The 20945-nt window shown below is 39.9% G+C and overlaps 1 protein-coding gene across 4 annotated transcripts in view; it reads left to right on the top strand.

Moving 5' to 3' along the window:
* Positions 1 to 20945, top strand: part of PTPRO (protein tyrosine phosphatase receptor type O) — a 640592-nt gene that overhangs the window by 151842 nt on the left and 467805 nt on the right. For all 4 annotated transcript variants that reach the window (XM_088461537.1, XM_088461535.1, XM_088461536.1 and 1 more), the window contains exon 6: positions 13989 to 14150. In XM_088461537.1, the coding sequence (XP_088317663.1) occupies positions 13989 to 14150 (162 nt within the window). The remainder of the gene's footprint in view (positions 1 to 13988; positions 14151 to 20945) is intronic.

The raw sequence follows: 20945 nt of genomic DNA, 5'->3' as shown, positions 1-20945 counted from the left end.
CCTAGAGTCAGAGACACACTTCATTCCATTTCTACTGGTCACAGCTTGGATGTTTCCTGTTCTATAGGATGACTCCAGCTGGTGGTCCCTGAAGAACCATCTGAAAAGCCAGATTTAAACTCTTCAGTTTCAAGTCTCGTTTCCCAGGAGGGGGTTACAAGTTTCTCACCCCAGGAGGAGGTTTTAGGTTTTACATCTCAAGACAAAGTCTCAAGTCTCTTACCCCAAGAAGGTGATTCAAGTCTTGTACCCCAGGAGAGGGTTTCAAGTTTTGTTCCCCTGAAAGGGATCTCTAGTTTCACACCCCAGAAGGGGGTTTCAGGTTTTGAGCCCCAGGAGGGGATTTTAAGTTTAAAGTTTCAAGTCTCAAGAGAGGAATTCAAGTCTTGTGCCCCAGGAAGGGGCTTCAAGTTTCGTACCCCAGGAGGGGTTTTCAAGTGTCCTACCCCAGGAGGGGGTTTCAGGTTTTGAGCCCCAGGAAGGAAGGGAATTTAAATTTCAAGCCTCAAGAGAGGAATTCAAGTCTCGTACCCCAGGAAGGGGTTTCAAGTTTTGTACCCCAAGAGGGGAATTTAAGTTTTATTTCCAGGAGGGAATTTATAGTTTGTTACCCCAGGAAGGGAAGTTAAGTTTAATTTTTCAAGAAGAAAGTCCTTGTTTCATACCACAAGGTGAAGATTTAAGCTTCGTACCCCAGAAGGGGTTCTCCGTCTCAAGTCTCGCACCCCAGACTGAGGTCTCTAGATCCTCACTCAAGGAGGAGCCTTCCAGTGTTTTGTCTGAGAAACTGGTCTCCAATGTCATGTCTACTACAGTTAGGGACTCTTGTTTGTCTATTCCAGTTACAGTCAGTTTAAAGGGTTCCAAACTCAGTTTAACCCCATCAGTTGGTCCATTTTTAAGATGCATCTACTTTATAGAAAAACGTTGTCCGACCAACTCCGGATAGCGTTACTAGAGATCCAGCCTCAAGGGAGACTTTAAGTTCCTCAGACCCCGCTGCTGGTTCTTCTCAAAATATCATCCCACTGGAGGACAGTCTGTGTAATACTTCTTCAACTTTATTGTTAGATTCTGCTCTTTTGGGCATCTGCCAGAGCCCACCTTTGCCAATTTTGACAGTTTCTATGGTTTCCACTTCCTCTGGATCCGATTCAGTACCACTTATTAGTTCAAGTGAAGGATGTCAATCTGAGTCAATCATTACAACGCCTCTTCAGTTAAAAATTTCACAAGTTAAAGCTATTTCTGCTTCTGTATGTATCATACAGTCTCATATCACCCAGGATCTATCTGGTGTTCCTAAACCCATTTGCCTTGATGGAGACATAACACAATATTGCGCATTGGTGGATCAATTCCTTGCTATCATGAAATCTTCTTTGTAATGTGGAATCATGCCTAACAATATTGTAGAGTTTATTATCTCGTCTTTTCAAGGTAAAGCTTGGGACTGGGTTGCCCCTATTTAACACTCTAAAGATCCAATGCTTCTAGATTTAGCAGCCTTTAGTGAAGCTGTAATCAAAGAATTTGGTCCAACTTCTCAAGACAGTTCAAGGAAAATCTCAACCAAGACCTGTGTGAGTTTTACTGAATCTCATTCTGTCAATCTCTTTCCTCCGTCTGAGTATGAACCAACAGTTCTAAATTCTCCTGATTGCATTTGCTTTGATGGGAATTTGGCACAATATTTTGTATTGCTCCAACATTATGAGGTCATTATGAGAACCATTCCTTCCTATAGTATTACTCCTGCCAACATCGTTAAATTTCTTCTCACTAAATTCAGGTATGAGGCGTTGACATGGGCTACCCCATTAATTGAGCACAAGGATCCAGTTCTTCAGAATTTGGTAGTTTTCAGTACTGCTGTTGTCGAAAGGTTTTCCCCAGCAAGTCCACTCGTAGACACTAGTTCTAATGAAGTCTCTAGCTCTGGTTTATAATCTTCTACCACTAAGCTCAGATGCACTTCTTTGAGTCCTTCTCAAGATAATCCTGTGCAAAATCAATCTGTCCAAAAGAAAAAGTCTCAAGGAATCGTTAAATACCAACCTTCTAACACCATCAGAGTTGGTTCTGTTTCACTTAGCTCGTCCCAGGAGTCCTCTAAGCTTTCTAATCAAATTTATTCTTCCATTCTCCCTCTAGATACAGATTTTGAATCCAAATTCGATTGAGTACATGATAATACACCCTTCTCTATACTCTGTCCATCATTTGGCTCTATCCTTCCCAGCAAGGTATTTTCACAAGAGTTACCAGTAAGAACTACAACTCTGCAAAAGAAAGTTGCTTCCTTTCATACAAAATACCAACCTAAGACGGGGAGGTCTACAGCTCCTTGCACTAAGAGCCTGATTCAGAGCCGCTCAATGCTGGCCAGTGCTTGCTCTGAATCAGGGCGTGTTTTTTTTTTCTCCAGCCCGCTCGCAAAGCTGTGGGTGACCAAAGAGTGACCAAAGAGTCTAGAAGGAGGAAATACGTTCTGGCGAGTGCACCACCGAGCGCCATCATACTGAACTGATTTACCTCACTTTATGGGGCCCCAAGGGTAAAGTTAATATATTAACTGCCTTGTTCTTTGTAAAATATTGTTGACACTGTGATCTGTTACTGAGTAATGCTTTAAATTGCTTGTAAGTTTAAGAAGCTTTGTTTAGCTTTAGAAGTGTTTTATTATAGGAATAATACAACCGCATAAGTGTAATATTACAAAGCAAAACAAGTCTACCCAGTCAAGTTTCCAGTTAAATAAATTGTATAAAACATTATTGTGGTGAAGGTTATTAGATACTGTAATATTTTCTGTGTGTAACGATCCTGCTGTACTTCTCTGTGTGCAACGATCCTGCTTTGCTTCTCTGTGTGTAACGATCCTGCTGTACTTCTATGTGTGCAACGATCCTGCTTTGCTTCTCTGTGTGTAACGATCCTGCTTTACTTCTCTGTGTGTAACGATCCTGCTGTACTTCTATGTGTGCAACGATCCTGCTTTGCTTCTCTGTGTGTAACGATCCTGCTTTGCTTCTCTGTGTGTAACGATCCTGCTTTGCTTCTCTGTGTGTAACGATCCTGCTTTGCTTCTCTGTGTGTAACGATCCTGCTTTGCTTCTCTGTGTGTAACGATCCTGCTTTGCTTCTCTGTGTGTAACGATCCTGCTTTGCTTCTCTGTGTGTAACGATCCTGCTTTGCTTCTCTGTGTGTAACGATCCTGCTTTACTTCTCTGTGTGCAACGATCCTGCTTTGCTTCTCTGTGTGTAACGATCCTGCTTTGCTTCTCTGTGTGTAACGATCCTGCTTTACTTCTCTGTGTGCAACGATCCTGCTTTGCTTCTCTGTGTGCAACGATCCTGCTTTGCTTCTCTGTGTGCAACGATCCTGCTTTGCTTCTCTGTGTGTAACGATCCTGCTTTGCTTCTCTGTGTGTAACGATCCTGCTTTGCTTCTCTGTGTGTAACGATCCTGCTTTACTTCTCTGCTGAGTAACGATCCTGCTTTACTTCTCTGTGTGTAACGATCCTGCTTTACTTCTTTGTGTGTAACGATCCTGCTTTACTTCTCTGTGTGTAACGATCCTGCTTTACTTCTCTGCTGAGTAACAGTGAAACCTGCGCTGAAGCGGCAGAACAGAATAATATGTTTTGATAAGGAAGAAACTTCACGACTCGATACTGCTTACTTGAGTATCACATAATGATGTCATAATGTGTGGTAAGGATGCAGGGGGAGACATCCCCCCTCCCACTGGAATGTACATGCAGCCAGGTAACTCTATGCCTGCTAGAATCCCCCACAGCAAGCTACAGTATAATCAGCTGGAAGGCCCCTGACATCACAAATGACAAGAAGGGGTTAACAGGGACTCCTTCTATAGCCCCAGGGGAGCCAGCCCTCTTATCATTATGATTAAGTTGCTTTGTAGTAGTATGCTCCATGTCAGACAGACCGACACCTGAAATCCACAGGGGGGAGTGGGGAATGACTTACTCACTAACTGCTCTGTAGTCATCCCCTGCATTCAAACTAGCAGGGCTCAGGGGTGTTACCTCATGGTGGGAAAATCAGAGGTTTTAAAAATAGCAAACTTAGGGTTTATCAGGAAGAGAGATCTGAGAGAGCTGTGTTGTTGAGTGGAGCCCTAGCCTGAGTGGCAGGATACTGGCAGGGCTGGGCACAGGAGTCTGGAGATCCTGTCAGCCTGCCGTCCATGGACCTGGCTCCCCAGAGAAGGTCCTCGGAAAGATACGCAACCAACATGTATGCTTCCGAAGGGGGGCGGCCCCAGGTGTGCGGCTGGTATGCTAGCTGGAGCTAGGTGACTGGCCGGAATGCCCTGCTCCTGGTGGGCAGTGGACAATTATGCCGAGAAGCCGGGGTCAGCAAGACACAGACGGAGAAGCCATTTGACTGAGAAGCGTGGAGTCACACTGCAGCCTTTCTCCAGCTTAGTTATCCCCAAGCACGGCGGGTAAGCGAGACGGAGTAACTGTCCACATTTCTAACACTAAAGGGCCCTCTGCTGTAGGGACGTGTGTGTGGGATCCCCAAAGTTTGGCTAATACTACTGGCACTTCTGTATATACTATGTAATAGTTTCTAGTTGCTGTTTAGTATAGCTAATGTGTATGTAAAATAAAGGTAACCTTGTACCTTTGCTTGTGCCATTCCTGTGCGATCCAAAGGAACTCAGATAAAGGACCCGGGGTGCCATGTGAGAGAGCTATAACCATTGCCTTTCTCAAGGCGGTGAACGGCGAGAGGGCAAAAATAATGCACACATAAACCCGGTGTCCTCACAATGACCATCGATGATTCATAACTAGCAGCGGCTCCTGCCCTCTTACCTGTGGGGGGCTACCGCTGCTGCTGGCCTGGGTCCCGGCGCCTGCTCAATGAATCTGGCAGACGTCGGGACCTGCGCATGAGTGGCGGTTTGCGCCGCACATGCCTAACACCAGCCCTGAGAAGTCCTGTAGTCCAGCGTCTTTCACTGGAAGCTGCTCTCTGGTGATCGCTGCCCGGACTGGCAGTCCCAGGACGAGGAGACACCTCCCCTTGGCTAAATCACAAAATAGAAAAATAAGTAGAATTCTCGCGCACGATACTGCGTCAGCCCAATCTCAATCCCTATACCTGTCCAAACAGGAGGAGAAATGTACAATTGAAGAGAGATGGAAAAAAGATCTAAGGCGATACAGATATGGAAGAAATAAAATAAAATATATAATACCAAAGAGGTCATCGAAATTGAGATTTCTCCTTTTCTAAAATGATCCACTCCGTAGAATGGGATATGAACTTTAAACAAAAACATAAAAAAACATATGTGAAGTAATGTCAGAATAGATTCACGTCAAAATAACAGGATTTTTCTCCTTTGTGTTCTAAAGCAGAAGAAGGTGGTATCTGTATTTTCTTTTACTCCAAAGTAGATATCAAACAATCAAGTTGGAATAGGACCTCACCAGCGCAGAATATAAAGATGGGCGTACCATAAAGTCACTTAGTACGTGCGCGGGAAATACATAGAAAGTTATCTTTCAGTATACTTCACCGTGTGTCACATGAAGGGGTAATAAATAAGTGTACCCCAACTCACATGATGAAAAGTTGGGATCAACATATAAAGGTATCTTTCCACTTCTTGGTATTTGTTTCTTAGGAAAGGTGAAATCAAAAATGGATATTAAAATTGACATCAGAGCCCATAGTCAAATTATTGATGGAAATTAGAAGCAATAAGACAGTATCTCCTCTTACAGGTAAAAAGTCCGGACTAAAACCCATATTGGAGCTACTGTATACCTCAAAATAATAGTCCAGGTCTCTCTGATAGTCCAAAGGTTGCCCACAAATCTCTGCACCAATGCCGTTTCGATCCTCCGTGGATCTTTATGAAGGTGTAATGGAAGAGTGGGCTGATGCTTGTATTTATACTTTCTTACCGGAAGTGATGTCACAATCGTATCTGTAATGAATGGTAAAGCAAATTGGCGACAGAATCTTTTTAATCTCTTACTTACAAAACAAACATATAAAACAAAAGGTACATCTATGTCATCTATCAAGGGTCCTATAGTTGGGAACCATATCTAGCGGTCGAATCAAGTAATTGGAGCTCGGACCGGAAGTTCTGCGTTCCATATGCGTTCCAAGCCCCCGGAAATGCACATTTTAATAATGTGGGGAGCAGTCCGGAAGTTATGCGTTCCATACGCGTTCCAGATCACCGGAACTCCGTACTCGCTAACAAGTGAGACCTGATTATTTGTTAAAACATAAGGGATATAGGCCCTGATTCAGAGCCGGACGCTCTGACAGAGCGTCCGGCTATTTTTTTTTTTTAGAACGGCCTCCTGGCCGCTCGCTTAGCTGTAGGTGACCACCCACAACTATAGCGAGCGGCCAGGAAGATGGTCGCGATGGTCAAGACCATCATGACCATCGGGCTTGCGACGAGACCCTTGTGGTAGGGTCTCGTTGTCGCAAGCCCCAGAGAGATTTCGGCTCTAACAGAGCCGAAATCTCTCTCCCTGACATCACTCGTGATGTCAGTAAGGCCGCCCCCAAACGGAGGCGTTCACATGGGAACGCCTCCGTTTGGGCAGCCACTCCCCCGGCCCGCCCACCAAAGGGAGCGAGCTGTCATTCAACATTGACAGCTCGCCCCCTTTGTTGCGAGACCCGGAGCGACGGAGTGCCCGTCGCTATCCGGGTCTCGCGCATGCGCACGACGGAGCCGGCTCCGTCGTGCGCATGCGCACTGGCCCACCATCGACCTGGGTGCGAGCTTGCGACCGAGTCTGAATCAGGCTCATAGAACGGCGCTTGCGACCGGGTCTGAATCAGGCTCATAGAACGGAAATAAAGCATTCCATGCTAAAGATAGGAACTAATCATCCAGACTGGAAATAATACGTTCCATACATCTACCATTTCCCGGATGTATACTGTTCTAAAGATTAATAGGGGAACTACAAATATATGTTCCAAACTATTAGACATTCCAATAATTGGGAAGTCCACCACCATAGGGAAGGTATAAGACCTATAAAGTACATGTGTGCAATAAATACATATTAAAAACATTAAAATAAATAATACACTAATTTAAAAACCACTTTAATTCAAAATCTGAATTCAAGCCCTCTGGTGTTTAACTCCTCAATTTAATAATCCATCTCACATCTGGCTAAATTCCCCCCCACATCACGGTCTCTCCAATTAGATCTAACTTGCTGTATCCCTATAAAACGCACAATAGTGGATGTGAGCACTTGTGATGTTCTGACAGTGTCTGGCTTATCCGGCCTTTATTATATTCCGAATGTGCTCTGCTCTCCATGTTTTTAAAGCTCTTCTTGTTTTCCCTGTATATATATATATAAGACCGCAGTCACATTCCAAGAGATATATCACATTAGTTGTGTGGCATGTGATAAAATCGTTTATCTCATAACTAGAGCCTTTCACGGTAAATTTGGTGGTTTTAGATGCTTTTAAGGTCACTGTCCTGCAGGTACCACAGCGGTGAAACCCTTTAGATCTTATTGGATTTGGGGAATCAAACTGTAAGGAACTGCGTACAACTTGATTCTTCAAATGAATTCCTCTTCTATATATGAACTTTGGATGACTGGGTAAGATTTCTTTTAAAACCGGATCTCTTAATAATAAATCCCAATGTTTTTTTATAATTCTTTCTTGATCTCTGTAGTTTGATCCAAAATCAGATAAAAATGCCCATTCTGAAATGTCATCATTTCTTTTTGTTTTTTTGTCTTAAAACTTCAGTTCTTTCAATTACATCAACCTCTTTTTCCGCTTTTTCTATAATATCCTTGGAATAACCTTTACTGAGGAATTCACTTGTTCTTTATAAAGTGCTTTCTTCACTGCAATTTCGTTAAAGTCTCAAAAACTGGCCCTTCGGAAACCTCTTTAGTCAATTAGGGTGATGTTGACTACAAAAAGGAATATAGCTATTTGAGTCTGTAGGTTTTGTATAATTCTTCGTCTAGATGGTATAATCTTTTATATACAACGTCAGGTCCAAAAAATCTCATCTCCGCTTCCAAAAAATCTCACTTAATAAACTCTCCCCCTTACTGTCTGGATATTGATGAGTTTTTTTATCTCCTTTACTGTATCTGTATAGTATGTACAGTATTTATGTTATGTAAATTTTCAATAAGAATATAATATTTAAAACAAATGAAAGAGAAAGGAGATAACAGGAACACTGCGGAAGATCAAAGGTACCCCCCCCCCAGAGACCCCTGGCAATGTCATGCATCCAGTGGGAATAATTACACCATAGGAGTTTCACAGCCGCCACCACTGATAAAGGTAGATGGCATGTGCACCGCAGCAGTCTCTGCTTCCAAACTGAGGGCCTAATTCAGACCCGCTCGCAAGCGGGTCGATGGTGCCCTAGTGCACATGCGCACGACGGAGGGAGCTCCGTCGTGCGCATGCGCGAGACCCGCATAGCGACAGCCAAGCTGTCACTATGGGTCTCGTACCAAAGGGGGCGTGCTGTCGATGGTGAGGACAGCACGACCCCTTTGGTGGGCGTGCCGGGGGCGTTGCTGCCCAGACGGAGGCGTTCCCATGGGAACGCCTATCATCTGGGGCCGGCCCCACTGACATCACTAGTGATGTCAGTGGGAGTGCTTTTGGCTCTGATAGAGCCAAAAGCATTCCTGGACTTGCGGCAGCGAGACCCTACCGCAGGGTCTTGTCGCGACCATCTTTTTGGCCGCTCGCATAAGCTGTGGGTGGTCACCCACAGCTATGCGAGCGGCCAGGAGGCCGCTCCAATTTTAGGTAGGAGGGCCCTGATTCAGAGCGAGCGCTCTGGTCAGGGCGTCCGGCTCTGAATCAGGCCCTGAGTCCGCGACCTCCTGGTTGGGGTAGGTTGCAACTGTGGCTCTGCTGCAAGTAGTAGTAGTGCTGTTCCGCTCACTGCGGTGGCTCCTGGGAGTGAAAGGAGTGCTAGCCGTTGTCGGACTGGGGTATGAAGGGCCCACCAGGGGGTAATAGGAGCCCATACTTAGGGGCCCCTTTAAAAAAAAAAATACTGCTAGTCCATGCATGATTACTTACCAGATTAATAACAGCAATGCATTGTAGAATATACACCATAGTCCTGTGCAGTGTAATGTACTATAACATATGTATAATGTATAATTCAAGTGAACAGTCTGAATCCTGATCCCTAGAGGCAGTAGGGCCCACTGGGGATTTCCCCTGTACCCTTGTGGGCCAGTCCAAGCCTGGTGCTAGCCATCACAGGAGGGTCTGGTGAATAGGAGGAGACCCATAGCACAGCAACGCAAGGGAAAATACTGCAGAGCTGTAATGGCGCATGTCTGTCTCAGGCCATTGGTTACACGGTGTATATGCACAAAGGTGCTGGAAAGTGATGGACGGTGGCTCACTGTGGTCTGTTCAGTGGGAGCGTTACACAAGGAAACGGCAGACGGGCGACCACCAATAGACCCTGCTGCCTGCACCTCAGAATCAGCCTCAATAATATGTTATATAGGGAAATCACTATTATGTAAATATATTTCTAGCCACTCACAATAGACATTATATAGGGATGTTATAGACATGTTATAGGGATGTTATAGGGATGTTATACACATGTTATAGGGATGTTATAGAGATGTTATAGAGATGTTATAGGGATGTTATAGGGATGTTATAGGGATGTTATAGGGATGTTATAGGGATGTTATAGGGATGTTATAGACATGTTATAGGGATGTTATACACATGTTATAGGGATGTTATAGGGATGTTATAGGGATGTTATAGGGATGTTATAGGGATGTTATAGGGATGTTATAGAGATGTTATAGGGATGTTATAGACATGTTATAGGAATGTTATAGGGATGTTATAGACATGTTATAGGAATGTTATAGGGATGTTATAGGGATGTTATACACATGTTATAGGGATGTTATAGGGATGTTATAGGGATGTTATAGACATGTTATAGGGATGTTATAGGGATGTTATAGGGATGTTATAGGGATGTTATAGGGAAGTTATAGAGATGTTATAGACATGTTATAGGGATGTTATAGGGATGTTATAGGGATGTTATAGACATGTTATAGACATGTTATAGGGATGTTATAGGGATGTTATAGGGATGTTATAGGGATGTTATAGAGATGTTATAGAGATGTTATAGAGATGTTATAGGGATGTTATAGAGATGTTATAGGGATGTTATAGAGATGTTATAGGGATGTTATAGAGATGTTATAGGGATGTTATAGGGATGTTATAGAGATGTTATAGACATGTTATAGGGATGTTATAGGGATGTTATAGGGATGTTATAGGGATGTTATAGGGATGTTATAGGGATGTTATAGACATGTTATAGACATGTTATAGGGATGTTATAGGGATGTTATAGGGATGTTATAGACATGTTATAGGGATGTTATAGGGATGTTATAGACATGTTATAGGGATGTTATAGGGATGTTATAGGGATGTTATAGAGATGTTATAGGGATGTTATAGGGATGTTATACACATGTTATAGGGATGTTATAGAGATGTTATAGAGATGTTATAGGGATGTTATAGGGATGTTATAGGGATGTTATAGGGATGTTATAGGGATGTTATAGACATGTTATAGGGATGTTATACACATGTTATAGGGATGTTATAGGGATGTTATAGGGATGTTATAGGGAAGTTATAGAGATGTTATAGACATGTTATAGGGATGTTATAGGGATGTTATAGACATGTTATAGGAATGTTATAGGGATGTTATAGGGATGTTATACACATGTTATAGGGATGTTATAGGGATGTTATAGGGATGTTATAGGGATGTTATAGGGATGTTATAGGGATGTTATAGGGAAGTTATAGAGATGTTATAGGGATGTTATAGGGATGTTATAGGGATGTTATAGGGATGTTATAGACATGTTATAGACATGTTATAGGGATGTTATAGGGATGTTATAGGGATGTTATAGGGATGTTATAGAGATGTTATAGAGATGTTATAGGGATGTTATAGAGATGTTATAGGGATGTTATAGGGATGTTATAGAGATGTTATAGGGATGTTATAGGGATGTTATAGGGATGTTATAGAGATGTTATAGGGATGTTATAGGGATGTTATAGGGATGTTATAGGGATGTTATAGAGATGTTATAGGGATGTTATAGGGATGTTATAGGGATGTTATAGACATGTTATAGGGATGTTATAGGGATGTTATAGGGATGTTATAGACATGTTATAGGGATGTTATAGGGATGTTATAGACATGTTATAGGGATGTTATAGGGATGTTATAGACATGTTATAGGGATGTTATAGGGATGTTATAGACATGTTATAGAGATGTTATAGGGATGTTATAGAGATTTTATAGACATGTTATAGGGATGTTATAGAGATGTTATAGAGATGTTATAGGGATGTTATAGACATGTTATAGACATGTTATAGAGATGTTATAGGGATGTTATAGGGATGTTATAGGGATGTTATAGGGATGTTATAGGGATGTTATAGGGAAGTTATAGAGATGTTATAGGGATGTTATAGGGATGTTATAGGGATGTTATAGAGATGTTATAGGGATGTTATAGGGATGTTATAGAGATGTTATAGGGATGTTATAGGGATGTTATAGGGATGTTATAGGGATGTTATAGGGATGTTATAGGGATGTTATAGGGATGTTATAGAGATGTTATAGGGATGTTATAGGGATGTTATAGGGATGTTATAGGAATGTTATAGGGATGTTATAGGGATGTTATAGGGATGTTATAGACATGTTATAGACATGTTATAGGGATGTTATAGAGATGTTATAGGGATGTTATAGAGATGTTATAGGGATGTTATAGGGATGTTATAGGGATGTTATAGACATGTTATAGGGATGTTATAGGGATGTTATAGGGATGTTATAGAGATGTTATAGACATGTTATAGACATGTTATAGACATGTTATAGGGATGTTATAGAGATGTTATAGGGATGTTATAGGGATGTTATAGGGATGTTATAGGGATGTTATAGAGATGTTATAGGGATGTTATAGGGATGTTATAGACATGTTATAGACATGTTATAGGGATGTTATAGACATGTTATAGGGATGTTATAGAGATGTTATAGGGATGTTATAGGGATGTTATAGGGATGTTATAGGGATGTTATACACATGTTATAGGGATGTTATAGGGATGTTATAGGGATGTTATAGGGATGTTATAGAGATGTTATAGAGATGTTATAGGGATGTTATAGAGATGTTATAGGGATGTTATAGGGATGTTATAGGGATGTTATAGGGAAGTTATAGGGATGTTATAGAGATGTTATAGGGATGTTATAAGGATGTTATAGGGATGTTATAGACATGTTATATACATGTTATAGGGATGTTATAGGGATGTTATACACATGTTATAGGGATGTTATACACATGTTATAGGGATGTTATAGGGATGTTATAGAGATGTTATAGGGATGTTATACAGATGTTATAGGGATGTTATAGGGATGTTATAGGGATGTTATAGAGATGTTATAGGGATGTTATAGAGATGTTATAGGGATGTTATAGGGATGTTATAGACATGTTATAGGGATGTTATAGGGATGTTATAGAGATGTTATAGAGATGTTATAGGGATGTTATAGAGATGTTATAGAGATGTTATAGAGATGTTATAGGGATGTTATAGGGATGTTATAGAGATGTTATAGGGATGTTATTGGGATGTTATAGGGATGTTATAGAGATGTTATAGGGATGTTATAGGGATGTTATAGGGATGTTATAGGAATGTTATAGGGATGTTATAGGGATGTTATAGACATGTTATAGACATGTTATAGGGATGTTATAGGGATGTTATAGGGATGTTATAGACATGTTATAGGGATGTTATAGACATGTTATAGACATGTTATAGGGATGTTATAGACATGTTATAGGGATGTTATAGACATGTTATAGACATGTTATAGAGATGTTATAGGGATGTTATAGAGATGTTATAGACATGTTATAGGGATGTTATAGAGATGTTATAGAGATGTTATAGGGATGTTATAGACATGTTAAAGACATGTTATAGAGATGTTATAGGGATGTTATAGGGATGTTATAGAGATGTTATAGAGATGTTATAGGGATGTTATAGGGAAGTTATAGAGAAGTTATAGGGATGTTATAGGGATGTTATAGGGATGTTATAGAGATGTTATAGGGATGTTATAGGGATGTTATAGGGATGTTATAGGGATGTTATAGAGATGTTATAGGGATGTTATAGGGATGTTATAGGGATTTTATAGGGAAGTTATAGGGATGTTATAGAGATGTTATAGGGAAGTTATAAGGATGTTATAGGGATGTTATAGGGATGTTATAGACATGTTATAGGGATGTTATAGACATGTTATAGGGATGTTATAGGGATGTTCTAGGGATGTTATAGGGATGTTATAGGGAAGTTATAGACATGTTATAGACATGTTATAGGTATGTTATAGGGATGTTATAGGGATGTTATAGACATGTTATAGGGATGTTATAGGGATGTTATAGAGAAGCATGTCTGCAGCCTCATTGTATGTTCTGATATGAACTGGAGCTGGCTCTGTTTCTAAATAATAATCATAATAACATTAACATTAAATAAATATTTGGGTGGTTTTCTCAGCAATGCTCCAGGGTGACCCTTCCTCTTCTATGTATGTAACGCCCCACAATCGCACTTCTTAAATACAAGTAATATATTGGTAAATTCTTTATTACGTAATAATACAATTCAAAAACATAACTTGGATTTGTAGCCTTTTCATTCCTGTCACCTGCTTTTTGTCTTTTTACAAATATTTAGTGAAATTAAATTGTATTTTTTTTCTCTGTTTTCTATTGTTTTCTCTTAATGTAGGAAACACAACAGAAATATCTACTGTAGATGAAAACACACATGGATTTGTCACCATTCTGAATGAGCCTGGAAAATATAAGTTGACAATAAGAACTTTTAGCTCCTCAAGACTGTGTGATACTAGAGAAAGCGCCACACACAGAGCGCTTAGTTTCTATATCAGTAAGTGAACGATTCTTCCTCTCACTTTAGTGTCAGCTTATTGCACAGAAACATCATAAGAAGAGGTTACAGTGACATTTTGCACTAGTCTCACCTTGCGACAGAACAGGGCGCTTTGTTGAGGTGTGTGCGGAGATAAAGGGGTCTATTTACTAAGCTTTGTTAGGAGATAAAGTGAACGGTGATACGGTATCAGGCAATCAGCTTCTGTAATTTTTCAAACACAGCCTGTGAGATGGCAGGAGCTGATTGGCTGGTACCTTATCTCCGATCACTTTATCTCCTAACAAAACTTAGTAAATAGACCCTTAATGTCCCAGCCAATCAGCTATAAGATGCATAGAAGTGTGTCACATCGTACACGATTGGTTGGGATCTCTCTGCAAAACCATTTGATCTGCGATCCAACTAGATGATGGCGGGACGCGCATCGGGGTCGCAGAAGACTCAAAATACATCTATTTATAAACGATTGGTCTGTCCAACCTATAGAAACTGCCAAAATCGTGTCAAAAATCGTCCCGTGTATGGGCACCTTTAGGCTCTCATATATGTATGGTGAGCACCTGAGAGAGGTTAGAACTAAGGGGGACATTTATCAAAGCTTGGAGAGAGAGAACGTACCAAGCAATCACTTACTGATATTTAGGAGCTGATTGGTTAGTACTTTATCCCTCTACACTATATCTCTCCCCCATAGTCTGTTGTTGAAGATTTACAGGTTTTTAATGCATTCCCCAAAATAGCTGGAACACATGGGAAAGATGATCCTGTCCTTTTAAGCTCACTGTCTGAAAGACTAATCTCTCTTAGGGCTGTATTTACTACAATCCACAATGGGAATTCAGACAATATCACAGGGATTTACTAAAAATCCCTTGTAGGGACAGAGCTTGCGATAAAGCTCTGTCCCTGCGAATACACTCCGCACACTTATCACAATATTTTTTGCAAAAAATACCGTGATAAGTGCCCGCGCATGTGCCGACCGGCTACCGCAAAGCCACGCCCCCCGTGATCGCCCCCCAACCCACCCCGCGACTGCCCTGTATGAAATTGCAGTGGATAATTTATGCACACCCCTGCAACACCGTTGAAACGCACTGGCACGCCTGCGTTCCCCCGACCACCCCCCTGTTACCACCCATAAATGGCACTTCCTGTCAATCACTCTGTGATGATATGCATCACCATTGCGATCGCAGTTCCGACTGCAGCGGCTGGTTGCGCACGCGCGATTGTGTGCATATTAGAAACTGTGATTCAAGTTGAATCGGGCCCTGAGTGAGGTCCCGGGGACTGGGCTGATGGATTTTAGCAGAATAGTGGAGGTTGAATCATGGGTGAGAGTCAGAGCAATGTGGTAAATGCCTGTTGCCCTTTAGAAAGGTCAGTGACACCTGTCAGACTCCCTGTCTGCCCCTGGAACCAACTGAGTGGAATTCAAACCCCTTACCCTGAATATAGGGATAAGAAGCTGGAACCAGTGTTTGAAATCTCAGGGGATAGAGCAACGAGTAATTCAGGTATTCGGTAGCCCCCCTGGAATCTGTTAACAGATGCTGCAAACCAATTGCCAGAGCTGGGTGACTGGAGCCTTCACCCTGAAAGAGTAATCTATGTGCAGCAGCCAGTCCCCAATAACCTGAATGAACGCTGCAGCAGAAACTCGGCACAAACCCTAACACTCTAGGAGAGGACTCACAGGGCAACAACCCCCATCCATAGTGGTACTGATGGTATAGTGAGTATGGGCAATGGAATGCAGAGCAGAAAGTCACCTGAAGTACTGGGAAGATAAAGTCCAATAGAACCGGCAATAAGAGAGTTGTACTCAGGGGAATGGCTAGAAGACGGGATCACTGTAGGCTGAAGACTTGGCACATGAAGCACTAGGAAAGTCTATGTAATGCCCAGGAGGCCTCCGAATACTATGCAGGCTGGAATCAGGGATAACTCACAGGCTTGGACTATAGATAAGCTGGTGAGTGAGATCACAGGGAGGTAAAGAACCACTTTGTTCCCATGATGTGTTGGTCTCAGGTGCAGACTTAAATAGGGCGCAGCAATAGGAGGAGGCAGTCATGTGAGCGCGGTATATTTATTAAAATGAGCGTGGTATATTTACTAAAGTGAGCACAGGTATATTTACTAAAGTGAGCGCAGGTATATTTACTAAAGCGAGCGCAGTTATATATTTACTAAAGTGAGCGCAGGTATATTTACCAAAATGAGCGTGGTATATTTACTAAAGTGAGTGCAGGTATATTTACTAAAGTGAGCGCAGGTATATTTACTAAAGTGAGCGCAGGTATATTTACTAAAGTGAGCACAGGTATATTTACTAAAGTGAGCGCAGGTATATTTACTAAAGTGAGCGCAGGTATATTTACTAAAGTGTGCGCAGGTATATTTACTAAAGTGAGCGCAGGTATATTTACTAAAGTGAGCGCAGCTATATTTACTAAAGTGAGCGCAGGTATATTTACTAAAGTGAGCGCAGGTATATTTACTAAAGTGAGCGCAGGTATATTTACTAAAGTGAGCGCAGGTATATTTACTAAAGTGTGCGCAGGTATATTTACTAAAGTGAGCGCAGCTATATTTACTAAAGTGAGCGCAGCTATATTTACTAAAGTGAGCGCAGGTATATTTACTAAAGTGAGTGCAGGTATATTTACTAAAGTGAGTGCAGGTATATTTACTAAAGTGAGCGCAGGTATATTTACTAAAGTGAGCGCAGGTATATTTACTAAAGTGAGCGCAGGTATATTTAATAAAGTGAGCGCAGGTATATTTACTAAAGTGAGCGCGGTATATTTACTAAAGTGAGCACAGGTATATTTACTAAAGTGAGTGCAGGTATATTTACTAAAGTGAGTGCAGGTATATTTACTAAAGTGAGCGCAGGTATATTTATTAAAATGAGCGTGGTATATTTACTAAAGTGAGCACAGGTATATTTACAAAAGTGAGTGCGGTATATTTATTAAAATGAGCGCAGGTATATTTACTAAAGTGAGTGCAGGTATATTTACTAAAATGAGCGTGGTATATTTACTAAAGTGAGCGCAGGTATATTTACTAAAGTGAGTGCAGGTATATTTACTAAAGTGAGCACAGGTATATTTACTAAAGTGAGCGCGGTATATTTATTAAAATGAGCGTGGTATATTTACTAAAGTGAGCGCAGGTATATTTACTAAAGTGAGTGCAGGTATATTTATTAAAATGAGCGTGGTATATTTACTAAAGTGAGTGCAGGTATATTTACTAAAGTGAGTGCAGGTATATTTACTAAAGTGAGCACAGGTATATTTACTAAAGTGAGCGCGGTATATTTATTAAAATGAGCGTGGTATATTTACTAAAGTGAGCGCAGGTATATTTACTAAAGTGAGTGCAGGTATATTTATTAAAATGAGCGTGGTATATTTACTAAAGTGAGTGCAGGTATATTTATTAAAATGAGCGTGGTATATTTACTAAAGTGAGTGCAGGTATATTTACTAAAGTGAGTGCAGGTATATTTATTAAAATGAGCGTGGTATATTTACTAAAGTGAGTGCAGGTATATTTATTAAAATGAGCGTGGTATATTTACTAAAGTGAGTGCAGGTATATTTACTAAAATGAGCGCGCTATATTTATTAAAATGAGCGCAGGTATATTTATTAAAATGAGCGTGGTATATTTACTAAAGTGAGTGCAGGTATATTTACTAAAGTGAGTGCAGGTATATTTACTAAAGTGAGTGCAGGTATATTTATTAAAATGAGCGTGGTATATTTACTAAAGTGAGTGCAGGTATATTTATTAAAATGAGCGTGGTATATTTACTAAAGTGAGTGCAGGTATATTTACTAAAGTGAGCACAGGTATATTTACTAAAGTGAGTGCACGTATATTTACTAAAGTGAGTGCAGGTATATTTATTAAAATGAGCGTGGTATATTTACTAAAGTGAGTGCAGGTATATTTACTAAAGTGAGCGTGGTATATTTACTAAAGTGAGTACAGGTATATTTATTAAAATGAGCGTGGTATATTTACTAAAGTGAGTGCTGGTATATTTACTAAAATGAGCGTGGTATATTTACTAAAGTGAGTGCAGGTATATTTACTAAAATGAGCGTGGTATATGAGCGTGGTATATTTACTAAAGTGAGTACAGGTATATTTATTAAAATGAGCGTGGTATATTTACTAAAGTGAGTGCAGGTACATTTATTAAAATGAGCGTGGTATATTTACTAAAGTGAGTGCAGGTATATTTACTAAAATGAGCGCGGTATATTTACTAAAATGAGAGCAGGTATATTTACTAAAATGAGCGCAGGTATATTTACTAAAATGAGCGCAGGTATATTTACTAAAATGAGCGCAGGTATATTTACTAAAGTGAGTGCAGGTATATTTACTAAAGTGTGCGCAGGTATATTTACTAAAGTGAGTGCAGGTATATTTACTAAAATGAGCGCGGTATATTTACTAAAATGAGAGCAGGTATATTTACTAAAATGAGCGCAGGTATATTTACTAAAATGAGCGCAGGTATATTTACTAAAATGAGCGCAGGTATATTTACTAAAGTGAGCGCAGGTATATTTACTAAAGTGAGTGCAGGTATATTTACTAAAGTGAGCACAGGTATATTTACTAAAGTGAGCGCGGTATATTTATTAAAATGAGCGTGGTATATTTACTAAAGTGAGCGCAGGTATATTTACTAAAGTGAGTGCAGGTATATTTATTAAAATGAGCGTGGTATATTTACTAAAGTGAGTGCAGGTATATTTACTAAAGTGAGTGCAGGTATATTTACTAAGTGAGTGCAGGTATATTTACTAAAGTGAGCACAGGTATATTTACTAAAGTGAGCGCGGTATATTTATTAAAATGAGCGTGGTATATTTACTAAAGTGAGCGCAGGTATATTTACTAAAGTGAGTGCAGGTATATTTATTAAAATGAGCGTGGTATATTTACTAAAGTGAGTGCAGGTATATTTATTAAAATGAGCGTGGTATATTTACTAAAGTGAGTGCAGGTATATTTACTAAAGTGAGTGCAGGTATATTTATTAAAATGAGCGTGGTATATTTACTAAAGTGAGTGCAGGTATATTTATTAAAATGAGCGTGGTATATTTACTAAAGTGAGTGCAGGTATATTTACTAAAATGAGCGCGCTATATTTATTAAAGTGAGCGCAGGTATATTTATTAAAATGAGCGTGGTATATTTACTAAAGTGAGTGCAGGTATATTTACTAAAGTGAGTGCAGGTATATTTACTAAAGTGAGTGCAGGTATATTTATTAAAATGAGCGTGGTATATTTACTAAAGTGAGTGCAGGTATATTTATTAAAATGAGCGTGGTATATTTACTAAAGTGAGTGCAGGTATATTTACTAAAGTGAGTGCAGGTATATTTACTAAAGTGAGCACAGGTATATTTACTAAAGTGAGTGCAGGTATATTTACTAAAGTGAGTGCAGGTATATTTATTAAAATGAGCGTGGTATATTTACTAAAGTGAGTGCAGGTATATTTACTAAAGTGAGCGTGGTATATTTACTAAAGTGAGTACAGGTATATTTATTAAAATGAGCGTGGTATATTTACTAAAGTGAGTGCAGGTACATTTATTAAAATGAGCGTGGTATATTTACTAAAGTGAGTGCAGGTATATTTACTAAAATGAGCGCGGTATATTTACTAAAATGAGAGCAGGTATATTTACTAAAATGAGCGCAGGTATATTTACTAAAATGAGCGCAGGTATATTTACTAAAATGAGCGCAGGTATATTTACTAAAGTGAGTGCAGGTATATTTACTAAAGTGTGCGCAGGTATATTTACTAAAGTGAGTGCAGGTATATTTACTAAAATGAGCGCAGCTATATTTACTAAAGTGAGCGCAGGTATATTTACTAAAATGAGCGCAGGTATATTTACTAAAGTGAGCACAGGTATATTTACTAAAATGAGCGCAGGTATATTTACTAAAGTGAGCGCAGGTATATTTACTAAAATGAGCGCAGGTATATTTATTAAAGTGAGCGCAGGTATATTTACTAAAATGAGCGTGGTATATTTACTAAAATGAGCGTGGTATATTTACTAAAGTGAGCGTGGTATATTTACTAAAGTGAGCGCAGGTATATTTACTAAAGTGAGCGCAGGTATATTTACTAAAATGAGCGTAGGTATATTTACTAAAGTGAGAGCAGGTATATTTACTAAAGTGAGCGCGGTATATTTACTAAAATGAGCACAGGTATATTTACTAAAGTGAGCGCAGGTATATTTACTAAAGTGAGCGCAGGTATATTTACTAAAATGAGTGCAGGTATATTTACTAAAATGAGCACAGGTATATTTACTAAAGTGAGCGCAGGTATATTTACTAAAGTGAGCGCAGGTATATTTACTAAAATGAGCGCAGGTATATTTACTAAAGTGAGCGCGGTATATTTACTAAAGTGAGCGCAGGTATATTTACTAAAATGAGCGCAGGTATATTTACCAAAATGAGCGTGGTATATTTACTAAAGTGAGCGCAGGTATATTTACTAAAGTGAGCGCAGGTATATTTACTAAAGTGAGTGCAGGTATATTTACTAAAATGAGCGCGGTATATTTACTAAAGTGAGCACAGGTATATTTACTAAAGTGAGCGCAGGTATATTTACTAAAGTGAGCGCAGGTATATTTACTAAAATGAGCGTGGTATATTTACTAAAGTGAGCGTGGTATATTTACTAAAGTGAGCGCAGGTATATTTACTAA

The sequence above is a fragment of the Taudactylus pleione genome, unplaced genomic scaffold, assembly GCF_031769625.1.
Source record: "Taudactylus pleione unplaced genomic scaffold, aTauple2 ptg001061l, whole genome shotgun sequence".
Classification (NCBI taxonomy): domain Eukaryota; kingdom Metazoa; phylum Chordata; class Amphibia; order Anura; family Myobatrachidae; genus Taudactylus; species Taudactylus pleione.
The sequence above is the reverse complement of the archived record's forward strand: the minus strand, read 5'-3'. Positions and strand labels throughout refer to the sequence as shown.